We start from the raw sequence: 17,766 nt of genomic DNA on the forward strand, positions 1-17,766 counted from the left end.
GCAAGGCCAGAAAATAAGGAACCAGCAGTAGAAAGATTATTGTGCTATAGCAGGTTAAGAGGTGAAGTTTGAAGCCTGAATTGCTTTAACAGTCTTTTACAAGCTTTTGCTGTACCGGAGAGATTGGTGAATCTGAAAAAGTGAAAAACATAATGCATACCTGCCAGCACATGCAGACTATGAATAGGGACATTTAGGTACAAAAGAGGAATGCATTTCCAATTCTATTGAAATATATTAGCTCTCTAGAGGCTTTTGGGTGGACTGAGTGGGAAAATGACAGCTTCCTCCTTAAAATATAAAGTGCCATTATTTTCAGAATGCATCTAATGTTGGACCATGATACTTCAGACCTGTCAAATGTCATCATTTGTACGGTTGCAATGTTGGTCCTAGAATATGAGAGAAACAAGGTGGAGGAGGTAATACCTTTTATTAGACCAAATTCTGTTGATGAAAGAGAGAAGCTTTTGAGCTTACACACCTGAATAAGAGCTCTGTGTAAACTCAAAAGCTTGTCTCTTTTCACCAGCAGAAGCTGGCTCAATAAAAGGTATTACCTCCCCACCTTGTCTCCATCATTTGTAAGGGAAACTTGTAATTTTATTTATTTAAATAAAATGCATCTTGGTTTAAAAAAAAAATTTTTTTCAGTTCAGAAACATAAGGATTTCCCCCCAAAATATTAAGTGTTATATCAGAATTACCTACTCATAAATAGAGGTATCATTTAATTACATTTTACTGCATTGAATTGTATCTAGGTATTTTGCACTGGTGTATGATCACAGTACCTAAAATATTAGTTAATATAAACTTCATGCAAAGCTGTTAGCAGCCCTGTTCACATATCATCTCATATCGGCTACTTTTGTTTGTTACTGTTCAACTGAATCTTCAAGTTCTGTCCTGTAATGTGATTCTAGGTAAGCTGCTCATGTGGCAACTGGGCCAAGGAAAAACAAAAGAAAAAATAAACAATGACTGACGAGAAGAATTCTGGCAAAAAGACAGCCTGTTTAAAGAGAATGAAACTAGAACTCTTTTTGAAAGATAATCAGAGAAAAATCAACATTTATAAATAGCAACACATTGGAAAGAATCAATTAATTGGTGGCTAACATCCCAGTGTAGTCAATAAGGTGTTCTAGCTACTGAGGTCTGTTACTGTTGGGCCACTGCTCATCCTTTACTCTTAAACACTACTTTCAACACCAGGATCTTATCCTGAAGTTTGAATGGTAACAAAGGGAAAGACAGTCATTATAGTTGTTTCTTTCTCTTCTGTTAAAGCCAGATTCTGCTCTAGAAATCTGACCCTCAGCCACCCTAAGATACTACTCAGTGTAAGTAGGGCTGGCAGAATCTGGCCAATAGGAGGTTAGTTTACAATTATGTCCCTTTAAAAATGAAGGATAATATAACAATAAGCTATGGAAGATCCCCAATACCTCCTGGTTTTGACTGGCCTAGAAATGCAGTGAGAATGACTTTCCTTGTGTATTTCACTGGTCCCAAACCCAATCAGGAAGAGCAAAGGCACAGGAAAAGTCAAACGAAGACAAAGAACCTTTTCCAAACCTCGAAAGGTTTAGGTTTGATTCAAGTTCTAGCTGATGGTTTGGCCTGATTCTTATCTCATCCAATGTGGTTTGCCCATCCCTACTTGGAGTCCCCCAGCCCCCAGCGTGTGCAGTCCTCAGCCTTTCACTTCTTCAGTAAAAGAAAAAAATCTAGTTTGGGAAAGAGGTTTGGTGCACTTTATTTTCTCTGAAGTTCAACTCCATACACTATTTCCAGGCCAGACAAAAATCAGGAAGTACGGGAAGTCAGAGTGATGCCAAAGTCAGTGTTTTTTTTTAATTTCAGATCACATAATTTCACACTTCTTGAATTTTGATGCGAGTATCATGTTCAAGCAAACGCCATTATTAGCAGTGAAGCCAAATGAAACTTCTGAGCTTTGCCTGGTTTCAACCTAAAACCATATTTGCAGCTGAGATCTACTCAAAATTCAGCCCAGGCCTTCCTGCAAATCAGTACAGGCTTCTCAAAGGGTTTGAAAATCCTCACCGAATCTGATTTTGAAATTTTTTTTACTATGACAAAAGTTTAGAGAAGTAGCTTTAGAGAGACTTTGTGGAAAACAAAGACGAATTTTAGACAACCCTGACTGCAGTAAGATTAAGAAAGGTAAATAAGGAAATACCAAAAACAACAGCAACTACTTACCCAGCCCCATATTGCTATTCTTTTTTCATCAACAAAACCCATTTCTATAAATTTTCTGTTTAAAAGAAAAATCACAATTATAAAGCCATTCTGATCACCCAATAGGATTATTTACATTACATGTAGTTAATAAAAAAAGAGGTCAAGCTTCTTTCATGCTTCCCAGACACGTTAGGGTACCACGAAGAACAGAAAGCATATCTGATTTCTACAAAGGACCATGTCACAGCTTCATGGATTTTAAGGCCCAACGGGACCATTATGGTCATCTGAATCAATGAAACATCCTTTTGTTTACTTTTTACTCTTAATATTTAAATGCACATTTATTTTCATCTATGTAGAGAGGCCACGGCATAGCTGAAAGCAATGCTTAAGGAGCCCAGTGGGAGTACTGGTCACAGCATGGAAGAGTAACTAAAGAAGATACACTCGGAAATCATTGATACCCCCTTTGGTCTTCATTCCTGACTGTGTTCCCAATTTAAATCTATCTATATATAGAGATTTTAAAGGAGCTAATAAGATGCATACACACCAGTAAATATATCTCCTGATCTTTCATTATTTTTACTCCCCTTTTCCCATTATTCCAGTCACTCTTTTCTTAATGCCTTTGCTGTGTTGTCACTAACATCAGGGCCTGATCTGGCAAAGTGCTCAACATACTCAACTTCCAGCGGTGCTCTGTGACTCCCCAGAGGTGCCTTACAGGATCAGGCCCTGAGGTTTTAAACTACCCTGCCCTTTTATTTGACTGTAAAGTGTCATGCACGCTCATGCACGCTCAGAATAACAAGGAAAAGTTCTCCCAAGGCTCCCTGCAGATGCATGTTATAAAGCTCAGAGAGGAGGGAAGGGCTATGCCTTACTCCTCTGTTTGATCATCAAGCAGCTTGAAGGGAAAACCAGATCACTAGCGCTGGGTTTCCTGTCTCTGCATCCCATTGCAATGATGCAGTCTGCTGAAGGAAACATACTAGAGAGGGAAGGAGGGTTTGTGCACAGGGACATCTTTCCAAAGAAGCCACTTAGAAAAAAAGTTATATAAACGTGGGTGAATTATCACTGCAGATCACAGCACACAATAGGGTAAAACAGGGAAGAAGAGGCAGGAGGAGGGAAAAGACTCAAGAAAATTTAAAAACTAGTAGGTCAAGGGCAAGTCCCCTGTTCAGCTATATAATCTCACTTTTCTTTCTCTCAGCCATCTTCACATCCACATTTAGAGGAAGCATAGTGACAAATGCACCAAATAGGGCCAGATTCACCCCAGGGTCTCTACCAGCAGCTGCAAACTTTCCTTTGCCAGGAAGCCCACACAAGTGGCCAGAACCACACCCAATTAGGAGTTATTGGCTGGGAGGGACATGGGATGTGGGCTTCCAGAGGGTGCACTAATTCAGCACAGGTCTGCTGCAGCCTTCACCAGCTGGGCTCCTATGCTTAAAGCACCTCTCTCCCCGGGGGGCAGTCCCCCACCAGGGTGCATGTCCCTTGCTGGTAAATTTGCCCCATAGTCATGGGACAGACTGGCAAAATGAAGCAGAAGCCATCCTACACACACAATGTAAAACGAGTGTAGAGGCTGGCAGTGAACTGGGGAAAGTTTGCATGGAAAGTCTGTGGTAATTTCAGCCATTCCTTTACAGGCTCTCAGACCAGACTGCAGCTGCAGAAGCACCTTAGCCTCACTGTGTCTCTGACAGGTCGATTTCGACCCCTTTCACGTTGGAGTGTCACTTTAGAGCAATAACAAGTAATTTATAACTTTGATGCTCTCATAAAGTGAGTGATTATGTCACTGCAATGTTTCAGGAAAGAAAAGCAAATAACAGATGACACTTAGAAGCCTGAAATGATAAAACAGGTAGTCTGCTTCAGTCTTCAATGAAAAGGATAATAACAACACGATACTTAATGCAATAATAGCTAAGGAGGAAATGTAGAGATCACTAAGCAGAAACAGGAAGGAAGAGATAAGGGTACTTAGAGGCAGTGCTCTCAAGCACATATTGCAGGGACATGGGTGTCAGGGCTCCTGGATTCTATTCCTGGCTCTGCTATTCACAGCCAGGTCTATCATTTGGGTGGGGCACCCATTCACCCCACTCAGCCTCCACAGCACCAAAAAAGTCTGCCTAGATACCAATCAGCCCCTTTGGGGCACCTTCCCCAAGACAAAATTAATCCCTCTCCCCTACAACACAGCTCCCCTGGGGCAGCACACGAACCCTCCTCCCATTCTAAACACCTGCTTTGGTAGTGCTGTTGTATCTTGTGACTTGAAATCCCAAACTGAGGCTTCTTTCATAAGACCCTCAGTCCTTTTTTCTGTCCAGAGGCTCCGTTCAGGAGGGATATATCTGTTTGGAGCACTTGCAGTCTGGATAACTTTGATGCAGAGCAGCATGGGTGGGAGGAATTGCAAGAGGCTGCTGTCAGCACCTGTTGGCCCCAGACACTCTTGTCATTTCTTGCTACCTTGGAATGGCAAGGAAGATGGGTCTTGTGACTGAACACGATCTCAGATAGTCTAGAAATGTGGGTACAGCTGTACCACAGACTTCATGTCTGATCGTGGGCAAGTGCTTTCAGATCCTAGGATCAAAGGCATTATGGACATGCACATTATTACGCTTAAAGAACTGAAGTAGCAGTATTAAGTGCCCCCTTTACAGTGATTATGGATATCAAGTGATGAGTTCAGGGGATACCACATGGGTACCATGTACCTCTAACTTTTCCTCTCCACGGGTCCCATCTCTTGTCTTGCTTACTGGAGGCAGTGAGGGGCCCCAATATAGATTTTCATTCTTAGCAGTTACCAGCCAAGTGGTGCTCAAAAGACCCTGAAATGCATCTACTAATCTGTCTCATGGACCACTGCTTCAGTGTTGCTTAACATGTGGAAGGGATTCTATTGAATCCTACTGTGATACTCACTTCACTGCTGAGATTTGGTCCTCAATTTCATAGACTCCGAGTTTTCGATATACGGCATGTAGCATCTTGTCACCTTGAAAAGCTGTCCCTCTGCCATCCACAAGAACAACAATAATTTCCTCTCCGCTTGCAAGATAGGTTATCCAGCTAATCCCAAATGTGTGCTTTACATTCTGACTGCAAGGTCCTCCATACCTAAAGGAAATATTCGCAGATTATTTAGATTTAGATTTGGTGGGTGATCTTAAACAAAGCATTTATTAAATACAGGACATGAATAATGGAATAACTAAAGCTCAAACCTCAGATCTTATTTAATATAAAAGAAACTTCTTGAATGCATAGACCCTGGTGGGCAGCCTAACAGAATCTTAATTCTGGAGAGGGGAAATTTCTGGAAGTGACTGTGTCTCATACAGGTGTCTCATATTTTCCCTGAATATCTTCTCCTATAAGGCAGAACAGGCTTGTGGTATTCAGTAGACAGAAACAGTCAGACCTTTACTGATATAGGTGTGCGATTTTGCCAGCTGTAATCCATTTCAGTTCTTGTAGTACTAGGTTGAGCCATTCGATTTGGCCCAGAATGGCCCATGGCTGCACTGTCCCAAGAGGAACTTTGAGAAGATATTATGCCTCAAAGTCACAATTCCTCCCCTCTCTGCCTTGTTCTGGCAGAGTGAATTACCTCACCCCTTGTTGGGATACAGTTGACTCCACACCCCTCTGCATCTGGACTGATAATCTGACCAGCAGTGAGTGGGGAAGAGGCAAGGCCTCCTTTCCCCTTTGTGCCAACTTGCTTACTAAGGGGAATATCAAGTGAGCAGCCCCTGCTTTCTCCCTGATACCTGGCATCATAGTCTGAGCACACCTTACTCAGCTGAGCAAGACAACAGAAAGGGTTTTACTTCTTATACACTTGAATGAAAGCTGGGGATAATCTCTAGCCCACAATGTTTACATTTTTTCTTCTTAGCCACTTCCGATAGGCTCATATCATACTTTCCAAACTTAACAACAGTGAAACCCATAATGTGTATCTTAAGCAGTCTCATGGTACATGGAAGCAGCAATGGAATTGACTCCAAGCAATATTCTACAAATTCCTATTCTCCTTCTGAAGGACTATTAGTCTCACTGAAATCAACAACAAAACTCTCATTGATTTCAATAGGATCAGGATTCTATTTCAGAAATGTAGCCTAAAACCAAAGAACGGGTGTGCTTGTTATATACACTAATGCACTTATCCTGCACTACATGCGACATGTCAGGACTAATACTCTTTCTGATAAAGCAGATTATGTGGAAAAAGAAAAGAAAATCTTACATACACCTGAATAAGCAGAGGATACTTCTTGGATCTATCAAACTGCGGAGGTAGAAGCATCTTGTACCACAAAGCTAAAAAAAGATATATTACAAATATATCAATGTTTAAGATGATTCTTCTATGTATGAGCCATTATTTATTGGAGTAGCATATGAAAATGAGTAAGCAACGAGACACAGGATTCATGAATTGTGAGTCACGAACTGATTTTAAGTCATTTTTCCTATTTAACTGTTTGAAAACAATCTTGAAGAAATAAAGTGTTGAGGCTTTTGGGGTTTTTTTTTAATTAAGCTGCATACAATAATATTAGGGTCTAATTTCTGCAGGATCTAGAAAAAAATGAAATCAGGATGACAAATACTATCTCAATGGTGAGCTGTTCAATACCAATTTATTACTATACTATAAAATAATGTTATAAAATAACTAATGATAACACCTTCACAATTCAGACCCTATTCTCAAGGCATTATAAAGGGCAATGCATGCATACCAGTTTACATATTACCTTTCTATGAATACCACAATGCTTTTTATTTTTCTCTCTCATGTGAGAGAAAAATAAATTAATTTACAATTAAATATTTGTAAATTAATTAATTTACAAATATTAATGAATGAAGTCTCTTAACAGCATCAGCTCTGTGTGGTAGGGATGTATTGTATCTGTTTCACTGACAGGCAAACTGATGCATAGTGATATTGAGTTTCTCAAAGTCAAATAGTGAATCCATGGCAGAGCCAGAAATACAATCCAGGAAGCCTAATTCCAAATCCCTTGTTCTAATAACTGTTGGAGCATGCGTCCTACAATAGAATAAGTGTAAAAATTATGGGAAAAGTAAATAGTGTAATAGAAGTTGTATAATTCTTACTAATTCCATCCACTTCAAGTTTATTAATGTCTATCTTAGGCATTCTGATGTTTTCCATCGCAGATTCTAATTCCCAATTGTCTTCCAGGACTTTAATCTCTAGGTAAAGGAAGTTTCCATATTAGAGCAATTTGCTTTTCAACTCTTCTCTGTTAATTGATACTCCCTTGTTTTGTTTGTGGCTAGACTGGAAAAAAAATCTATGGAATACTCTTACAAATATGGTAATGAGGTCATACATTGGAAAATCATACACTTGAAGTATTTACATATAAACTGGAACACTGACATATTCTGTATGGGATACAAAGTAATTGATCTTGTGTGACTATTATTTCTTCTCTCCTTGTCCACTCACACCTCACTCTTCCTACCTTTTATTTAGTTAATTATGTACAACACATTCCTGTCTGCAACATGCTTCTCCAAATGTTGACTCTAGTTACATCCATTGTCCTGAATAATGGATCACTGCACACTCCTCTCTATCCTGCCTCCTATTAGCAAGATACAATGTGCTTCTTTGCATCTGAATTAATACTTTAATCTTGTCCTCTGCTGTAACTTCACTGAATTGTAACTTGCAGACTAATTTCTAATCAAATCTCAATATAACCATGTTTATTTACTGAAAAACTTTACTAGATGATCAAGCACCAAACACTGACATGTAAATTTAAAAAGTTATATTTTCTGTATAATTAATATCCAGCACAGATTGTAGTACTGGCACAGTAGGAGTCCATTGAAAGCTACTTTGTGTATCAAAATGCTTTCCTCTGACTAGGGATGGGAATAGAATGTCGTACCTAATGAGGGTCTATGACCTGAATCTTCACCCTCAAACTGAAACAGAACCTAACATGATTTTTTAAACAACTTCCGTTAAACTTTTTGTCATCATTTTACATTTTTGAAAAACACTTCCTGGTTTTGTGACTTCAGAAATACCAGAAGAATACAAGCTGACCAGGAACATGAAATACCAGAATTCTTTCAAGAAAGCCAGTTATTGTGAATGTCCAGGCCAGTTTTGCAGATCCAGGAATTTTGGATAGCTTGGATAAAGGCTGAAATACCATCCTGATGTTGGAACCAAACCAAACTAGAGCTCCAAATCTTTTGAAGTTTATCCATTGCTAGACCATCCAAGGTAACCTTCCAGTCTGGTGTATGTGAATTTACGCACAACTCCCACTTGAATTCATGGGTGATATGTGGTCAAATACCTGCCAACCACAATGAAAATGGACTCGCTGCCCCACTTATGCAATTGCAGCCTAGTCCAAGACAAACACTGTCATGGTCACCTAACAAGAAAGCAATTAGCCCAAGTGGCACAAAGAGGACTAAAACAAGTGGCTACATAATTATCCTTACAAAGACAAAAGAAGGCAGCTTGAACAGGTTCTTTCTGCAGTGAAGCAGCATGGCTGAGCAAGGCACGATGAAGGCAAAGGTAAAAGTCCATGAAATTAAACATTTGTTTCCTAGGCACAAGGAGATATCAGAGTGCCATACTGATCATTCGACACTTTGTTCATCATTTCATACAGATTGTGCTCGTTGCTGGGGAAATTAGAAGGGATCCTTAATGGGCAGATAAAAGTGGCAATTCATGCATAGATTTTGCAGAAGGAGGAGTTGGAAGAACATAGCTAGAGAACAAAAGCACACGTGATGGGAATGGAACAATCTTTTCCAGCTCCAAATATTTTTTTTGGATTCCTCACAAAATTTCTAGTCAACTCTTGCTCAGGCAAAATGCAAGTCTGTGGCAGTGTGCATAACTAAGGGTTGAGTAGAAACTGTGTATTGAGCTCAAGATTTGGCTCACTGGGAGTTACCGATGCTCAGTATATTCACTGTTTGTAGCAATGTAAAATTCAGGGCTGGATTCAACAATAAAAATAGAGTACATTCAAATTTCACAATGTAATACAAAAGAATCTGGGTATTGAATCTGACCCTCAAAGAGGATTAAAAGCATCTTTAGTGCAAGTCTAAATAGAGACTTATGGGATTAATTTAGTAAATATTCAGGATAAAAACGATGCACAGAAATATGCAGAATATTTGCAGTACCTCGGTCATTGCTGCCGTCAAAAAGAGTGGAAATAGGAATGCCCGGACCTGTAAAGAGAATTAAAAGAGAAAGAAAGTTGTATATCTTTTGAAACATAACTTGGTTTGAAGAGAAGAGTTACTATTAAAATATCAATGATAAGATCTGTCAGATTAATTGAATTTTCTTGACTTGATGTTTGCATATAACTTCCTTTTTATAGAATCATAGAAATGTAAGGCTGGAAGGGACCTCAAGAGGTCTTCTAGTCCATCCCCCTGTACCTACACCACAAAACAGTAAACACTCTCTTTGAAAATGTCTTACTAACAAGTGTAATAATAGCTGTTACCATAGTGTAATTATACAGCCATATCAAATGACTGTATAATTGCCTTCCTTTTGAAAATTGCTGTGTAATTATGCTTCAGAATCCAAGCTTTCATTTAAAAATAAATAAATCTTACAGTTGCACTGAATATTTTCAAAAAGTGAACTGAACTTCTACATAGTGCTCTCTGCCTGAGTCTGCAGACAGTCTGAAACAATGCTCTAAGAAAAGGTGTGAACTATCCCAAGCCATCTCAATAATATGTCAGCTCAGAAGCCTAAGGATGTCACTTTAAATGTTATTATTGTTAACCAAATGTGATGAAATCATAGAATCATAGAATCATAGAATTCAAGATCAGAAGGGACCATTATGATCATCTAGTCTGACCTCCTGCAAGATGCAGGCCACATAAGCCGATCTACCCACTCCTTTAGCAAGCGACCCCTGCCCCATGCTTCGGAGGAAGGCGAAAAACCTCCAGGGACACTGCCAATCTGCCCTGGAGGAAAATTCCTTCCCGACCCCAAATATGGCGGTCAGCTGAACCCCGAGCATGCGGGCAAGACTCTCCAGCCATACCCTCTGGAAAAAGGTTAAGAATATCATATCATTGACCCATTGTACTATTTACCAGTTTGGCACTTAATTGACCTATTGACTAAGCCCGTTATCCTATTATACCATCTCCTCCATAAACTTATCTAGCTTAATCTTAAAGTCATTGATGTTTCATGTCAAAAGTGTCCAGCTGGCACATTTGTGTCTCAGTAGTGACCCAGGTTTCAGATCCATACAAAAAGATAGAAGCCATTACTGTTTGATGGATACATAGTCCAAGTTGATACTTGGCATTGACACCACAGAAGCTTTCAAAGAGCATACCACCCGCAGCCTTGTGGATTCAAGGTTTCATGTCACCAAGGCAGCTTCCTTCCCTAACAATGGAGCCAAGATACTCAAGATACAAACAAGGATGTCAAGCATCGTACCAACCAGCCTCTAGTGTCTTCCCAAGTGACTCAATGCCAGCTCAGGTGGCTTGGGCATCTGCTCTGATTGCCACAGTCCATAGCAGCCCACCAGATTTATGAATTTGATCCAACAAAAGTTGGATGGAGAAGACCTTATGGGCAGCCTCACACATGCTGGAGGGATGTCGTGGCTTCCAACCTCACCTGCCTCAGTCTTAATATAGAGCAGGCCACAACACTGACAGGAGACTGGGTTCTGTGGAAATGAGTGATCTGAAGTGTGTACTCTATGCTCCATGAGCAACATAATGAATGAATGACTGATTGTTAACCAGACTAGCTTCCCACCCAGTCTTGGTACCAAAAGCCCCAATGTCCCCTACCAATCTGTCTAAGTCTCCATCATATCTTCATATCATCTACAATGCTGTGATATATTTTTTAATAGAAAAATCTGTGGCACAATGAAAAATTGTGGGAATGTAAATTCAATTTAGTACCAAAATATAAAACTACAAAGTTTTCTGTATTAAATTGTACTGTACTGGTCTGGGAGCTGTGAGCGATACAGGCATGAGGGGGAAGGCAATGTTGCACAATTCTGGGGTTCCTAGCACATAACACAGGAATCACTGCCACACACATTATGTCAAAAGCACTGCTTAGGAAATGGGTTCTTGGCCATTACCAAACAACAAAGCTCTAGGGAGGAAGGTAACTTTTAAACCCCTCAAAGAGCATTTCTTTCCTGTAGACAAGGTGACATCCAGCTAATAGCTAAGGTGCCATTACATAAGGTGAACTCAAAATTAACAATGTGAAATGGGCTTCTGAGAACATGTCACATCACATTTGCTAAGGTGAGTGGATTGCATGTGGTGATGACAATATCAAATATTCTTGGCAAGGATGATTGAGAGATGTTATCATTCTGTTACATTTGCTCCGGTGGCTGGGGTTTTTATTATTTGTAGAGCTGAACATTCAGTTCATATTCTGAAAGATGGTAACAAAAGATGCTACACTGCATATAGGATTGTGAAGGATGAAATGTACAGTTTTTTGCCTTGGAATTTTTATATTATATACTGTCCATTATTTACAGTGCCCTGATAATGGGTGAAAATTTGGCCCACTGAGGTCTAGGCAAAATCTCTATTGATTTCAATAGGACCAAGATTTCACCCACTTCTGCCTTGAGAGCAATTTCAAAGGTTTCCCTGTGTCTTGCTGCATTTATTTTCAGAAAGTTTATATTTGTTGTTAAAAACTACATCACTTAGAAAACTGTCAGCACTTTTGGGGTCAAATTCAGCCCTAATATAAGCAGGCTCAAGTCTTAGTGACTTCAGTGGGAGTTGCATCTGCTTATGCCACAACTGGATTTGGCCTTCTATGTTAGAATCAAAGTACAGATTAGCTGGAACCTAAATAATGAAACAGAAAGGCTGAAGTTGGTCAGGAAATGATTTTTTTTCCCATGAAATATTTTAACAAATTTGTTTTAGTCAATTTTTTTTAGGTTTTTGTAAAAAAAACTGAAATCCAAAAAAAACAAAAATACTTTGGTTTTCAGCAACTGAGAACATTTTTTTCACAGTTTTTGGCAACCAACATTTTTCAGTTTAAAATGTCTTCTATCAACTGAATGAATATTGCCTGGAATAAATATCATCATCTAGCTCACATTCCCTTGAAAATACAACTTAGAATTTGTTTGGTCACATACTATACTTACCATAACAGACTAGGGCATAATACTTAGCATTTTCACTGAATCTCGCTGTATAATACTGGCATCTTTCTTTCCTTAGATTACAAGTAATGCATTGTTTCCTTAGAGGATTGCTTCCAATGCTAATTCTAGGAGGAAATGAAAACAAAGTAATACAATATAATATTGCTTTGAAGTACATTTTCAACATAATGCTGCCCCACCTGCTCCAAAACAGCTATATTGTAAAGTCAAGTCATATTTAAATTTCACTTTCTAATCAATGGTTTACAGTTTTTCAATATTTTTAAACAATAGTTGTATGATTCAGACAATATTCCCCTCCCCAATGCCAACTTTCAGATATATGCTTAGTATTTCTGGGATTGTATTTTCAAAGTCTTCAGTGTGGCCTGTCTATTTAGATATTCAGGTACCATAGAATCAGAGTGCCTCACATTTATTATTAATGGATTTTGCTCTCACGGCATCTCATAGTGGATGGTCAATGTAAACAAGCTGTCTCACAGCCCGCCAGCGGATTACCCTGGTGGGCCATGTGCGGCCTGTGGGCTGCAGGTTGCCCACCACTGGGATAGGTTAAGTTACTTTCCTAAGGTCAGACAGGAAGTCTGCGGCTAAGCTGGGAATTGAAGCCGGTCTCCTGAGTCCAAGTCCAGTGCCCTATCCACTAGACCCTACTTTGCCTCCATTTGTTTGTGTGTGCAAATTGCAGTTAAAACACTTGCAAATGCATTTTTAGCACTATCACACATGTGTTCAGGTGATTTACACATACAAGTCTATCACATATACATGATAGTATCAAAATGTACCTGGAAGTCATAGATACACAAATGGGGGCCACATTTTGAAACTGTATTAAATATAGTAATACATATGATCTATTCATTGCAAGATACCCGCATATGCAGTGCAACAGCCCAATTCAAATTTTAGGTAAGAACTTCTTGATATTTACTCTTAAAATGTTGAAACTGTTTCTGACTGTGTAGAATTCTCTTTTATATGATATAAACCCAGATCCATCTGATATTAATTTAATCAATATTTATAAAAGTTTGATATGAACTTACTTGTATATATTCCTTCTCCCTGGATAGCCTTCAAATTCATTGCTTGAATAGAATCTATAAATTAATTTGCTTGTTATTAAGTAGTCCATGAAATCATAAGCTGTGAATTAGTATTGAGCATCCTAAATCAGAAGCCTACTTGAAAAGTTGTATTTAACTAAACTAGAATTTGGATTTTGACTTTGTGTGTGGGGGGGGGATCAAGATGTAACAGTGGGTTAAGCACTCTACTTTTTCATTCCTTACAACCTTTGTTCAAATCCTGAGAAGATGGCAAGTGAACCATGAAATTTAATCACTTCATCCTATTTCCTAGGTGTTAGTTGATCAACTAGGTGTAATGTATAGATCCATCTGTACAACAGAGGATTAAGCATAACTGTAGACTAGAGTATGACTCAGATTCAGCAAAGCATTTGCTCAGCCCTAAGCACTGAAGTCCTGATAAATGGTGATGGGTTTACTCACATGCTTAAAGTTAAGATGCTTTAAGTTCTTTGTTGAATAGAGGCCTAAAAATTATTAGAAAAAAAATGGTGGACCTTGATTTTCAAAAGGTCTTTCAGAAGCCCATGTGTACAAAAATGTGCATATTTGTACACAAAATTTACTATAGCTGTGTCCACAGACTGGGTATTTCCACCATAGCTAACTATTGCCATGTGCATACCCAAATACCTGATTTCTGTACACAGCTGTGATAATTCTAGTAAAATTGCACAGGTCCCAGGCACCTGCCCCTTTGAATATCAGGGTCCAATGAGACTAATGGAACCCTGAAATAATCAATATAATTGTAGTACTTTCTTACGGACAGCAAATAGCACATAAACAACAGGCTCTGCTCTATAGAATACTTACATTGCATCATCCGTTACTTTAAAAATGTATATCGCCTCCCATTGTCCATTTGTAATTGGTATTGCATTTTCCTATAAAACAAGATATTGCAAGGTTATTTCAGGAACCTACAATATAGGAATTTACTGAGGATAATTCTTTGTTTGACGTACCACTGAGCCATTGATGTAATGAATATGTTTATAACCAGCCTTATCACTAAAAATTTTGTAGTATGAAGTCGTGTCTGAAGTAAAATATGGTGTTGAAACGAAGAACTGAAACAAAGGAACAGAAACAAAAACAACCAGGCTTTTAAAGCAGTTTATAACATGCACAGTTTACAATATATACATTAAAGCAACCAGAGAGTGCTTTAACTGGCCTTCCCTTTTATCACAGTGTACATTTTGTCAAACTTCTTAACTAGTAACTGGTCACAATGCCTGTCAACATGTACACACGCTTTCTGCTTCATGCAGGTGGGATTATTTTGTGTGTGTGTTTTTGGTTTGATCAATTTTTTTAATTTAGTGATTTTTTAATTATAGTCAGAGTTGGTGATTTTTAAAAATAAAAGTTTTTGAATAAAATTAGTATTTGTGAATGGTGCTCGGACTAATAGTCCTGGTGACTAAAGTTTTCTGTTTATACACAAAGCAGGTACAGCACGGGGCAGAGGCTGTCCAAGCTTCTCCACTCTGCCCACCAATATGCTTCAGTCCTGTTGGGGTATAAAGACAGTTCAATCTCTATTCCTGCTCAAACCTTGGTCTCTGCTGAGACAGTTAACAAGGGAGCCAGTTACTGTCAACTGTGATTTTTATTTTTTAAATAAGAGAAAATGGTCCCACAGAAAATGGTCTGAAGCCACCAACCCATTTCATATATGCCATCAGACACTCATTAGGTCCTATGACTTTCCAACACTGCTGACTTGAGCTGTATTTGAACCAAGGGGCGGCTCTAGACATTTTGCCACCCCAAGCACGGCAGGCAGGCTGCCTTTGGCAGCTTGCCTGTGGGAGGTCCGCCGAAGCCGCGGGACCAGCGGACCCTCCGCAGGCAAGACGCTGAAGACAGCCTGCCTGCCACCCTCGTGGCTACCGGAGGAGCGCCCCCCACGGCTTGCCGCCCCAAGCACGCGCTTGGTGTGCTGGGGCCTAGAGCTGCCCCTGTTTGAACCTGTGACCCCAGAGCTAAGTTGTTCTGTATTCCATTATTAATCATCCTAAAGCATGAAACCCCCCATAGAGAATAAAGCAAAATTATTCTGTGCAGTTTCTATTAGTTCTTATAGCAACCCATCATCATTAATCCAAAAGTGAAGGTAAGGAAAAGGGGATCAAATAAAGTGTCTTATCCCTGTAGATGCATAGTATTTATCTCAAATAATAGGACTGTGTGTACTGCAAGTTGAAGTTTTCAATTAAAACCAGTGTAAGAAGACTCAGACACTGCTTGATTGAATCTTGGTAACTGACCTTGTCATGCTTGAGGAGTAATAGACATATATATATAGGACATAGATATGTATGGATAGATATCCGAATGCTTTGAGAGCTATTGGACATAGATATTTATATTGATGTATTTGCAGTTGAAAGCAAATATCAGTTACCCACAGGTTTCTGGTCTGGCTTCAAAGGCTTCTCCCTTGGTGAAGAAGAGCAGCACTTTTCACTAAAACTGTGCTCTGAAAACACTGTTTACATTTCAGAAATATATTTATTATAGATATGTCCAGAGGAATCGGAGCTGCCCAGTGATGCCAGAGGAACTTTCTTTATCTACGTCCTCTGCCAGCAGAATGTCTCTTGCAGCCACTCCTGCACTGTGCACTTAGTTCTTTCTCACTTATGTGGATGTGATTTCTATAACTTCAGTATAGCCCAAAGTCATTAAGACTGAGATTTGCAAAGTCAATGTGCGGTGGGCACCTACCTCCCTCAGGCACATTGAAAATCCCAGCCTTAAAATGCATCAGGTGTAGTGTTCTATATATATATTCCATGACACAGTATGATGCCAGCTTATTCATATTTCCAACATTATTGTGAAGATAAGTAAATTTTCATTAAATCATAGTAAAAGACAACAAAAATCCTACTCCACCAGCCCATCCTGTCTGACTCGCTTCTACATGCTGCCGATTCTGAAAAACAAAATGAAGGGCAAAACCTTTAGGATGTGTAGGAAAGAGAGGAAAGTTCTTCAAATAAATATGGAACTGCAAACTGACACTGTAGAAGGATTTTAGGGCTAAATTCAAATCACTCCTGAAATAACACGTTCCAGGAAACCTAGAAGGATATCTGACAAAAGTATCAGAACTATATTAACAATCTTTCATAACAATCAATAAAAGCTAGAATTAATGGCTATTTTATCTCAGTTAATTTTTCATTAAAAATCAATCCTTTCAGGACTATTAATGTTAAAAATGTGGGTAATTTGGCATAGTTCCACTGACTTCAATGGAGTGATGCTGATTTACATCAGCTGAGGAATGGAACCTGTATTTTATGTTCATTTTCCAATTTACACCTGAACTTTTCCCATCGACTTTATATACTGTAGCACATAAGCTACGTCAGATCACACAGTTGTAGGAGCCTTTTATATCCAAGCACAATGGGGCACTGATGAGCAATGGGGAATTCTTTCTCCTTTTCTCCTCTGGCAGAGGCTAAACGCATAGGATCATATTCTGGATTTATTTATTTACACATTTGTAAATCCAGAGATATTCCATTTAATTCAGTGGAGTAACTCTAGCTTCACAGCAATATAACAGATCAGAATCTGATCTGCTTCCTCCATGGCATTCGAACTCTCAGCAGTCTGGAGAGAAAACTCTTCACTACTCTGCAGAGAGATTCTGGGGACTCTAACTTGTGTGAATAGTCCCACTAAAGTCAATTAGAATATATTCCTCTTTTAACATAATTCATATTTATAGAATCAATGTCTGCAATTTTCAATGGGCATCTCAATACTTGGGTACCCAACTTGAGATACCGTCATGTGACTGGATTTTGACATAACAGGTGCTCAGCCTCTCTAAGGTGTTTCAGTTGGGTACACAAGAAGTAGAATTAAGGATTAATGTGTAGAATTTAGACACTGAAAATCACTAGTCACTTTTGAAAATGCGGGCATCTGGAACTCCTCATATCGCTAAGGATTTTTAGGATTTAGGCCCTTATAATATTTTTCGTGTTGACCTTTAAAAAATGGCTTGTACAGATTTAGAATGTATTCAAATCAGTTATTTTACTAGCTCTAATGATCCTTTTACATTTTTAGGCTTTGATTTGTGTTTGACTTAGAAAGTTTCTAATGCATTTCCA

At 39.0% G+C, this 17,766-nt stretch overlaps 1 protein-coding gene across 3 annotated transcripts in view; it reads right to left on the bottom strand.

The window, feature by feature from the left end:
• LOC123343344 (fibroblast activation protein alpha) overlaps positions 1-17,766 on the bottom strand; it is a 56,579-nt gene that overhangs the window by 7,767 nt on the left and 31,046 nt on the right. For 2 of the 3 annotated variants that reach the window (XM_044978412.1, XM_044978413.1), the window contains exons 12-21: positions 16,524-16,568; positions 14,587-14,691; positions 14,435-14,505; positions 13,574-13,627; positions 12,501-12,625; positions 9,478-9,525; positions 7,393-7,491; positions 6,516-6,585; positions 5,179-5,373; positions 2,233-2,287 (exon numbers count right to left, since the gene is read on the bottom strand). In XM_044978412.1, coding sequence (XP_044834347.1) covers positions 2,233-2,287; positions 5,179-5,373; positions 6,516-6,585; positions 7,393-7,491; positions 9,478-9,525; positions 12,501-12,625; positions 13,574-13,627; positions 14,435-14,505; positions 14,587-14,691; positions 16,524-16,568 — 867 coding nt within the window. The remainder of the gene's footprint in view (positions 1-2,232; positions 2,288-5,178; positions 5,374-6,515; positions 6,586-7,392; positions 7,492-9,477; positions 9,526-12,500; positions 12,626-13,573; positions 13,628-14,434; positions 14,506-14,586; positions 14,692-16,523; positions 16,569-17,766) is intronic. The other variant, XM_044978414.1, reaches the window with a different exon arrangement.

The sequence above is a fragment of the Mauremys mutica genome, chromosome 10 (assembly GCF_020497125.1).
Source record: "Mauremys mutica isolate MM-2020 ecotype Southern chromosome 10, ASM2049712v1, whole genome shotgun sequence".
Taxonomy (NCBI): Eukaryota; Metazoa; Chordata; order Testudines; family Geoemydidae; genus Mauremys; species Mauremys mutica.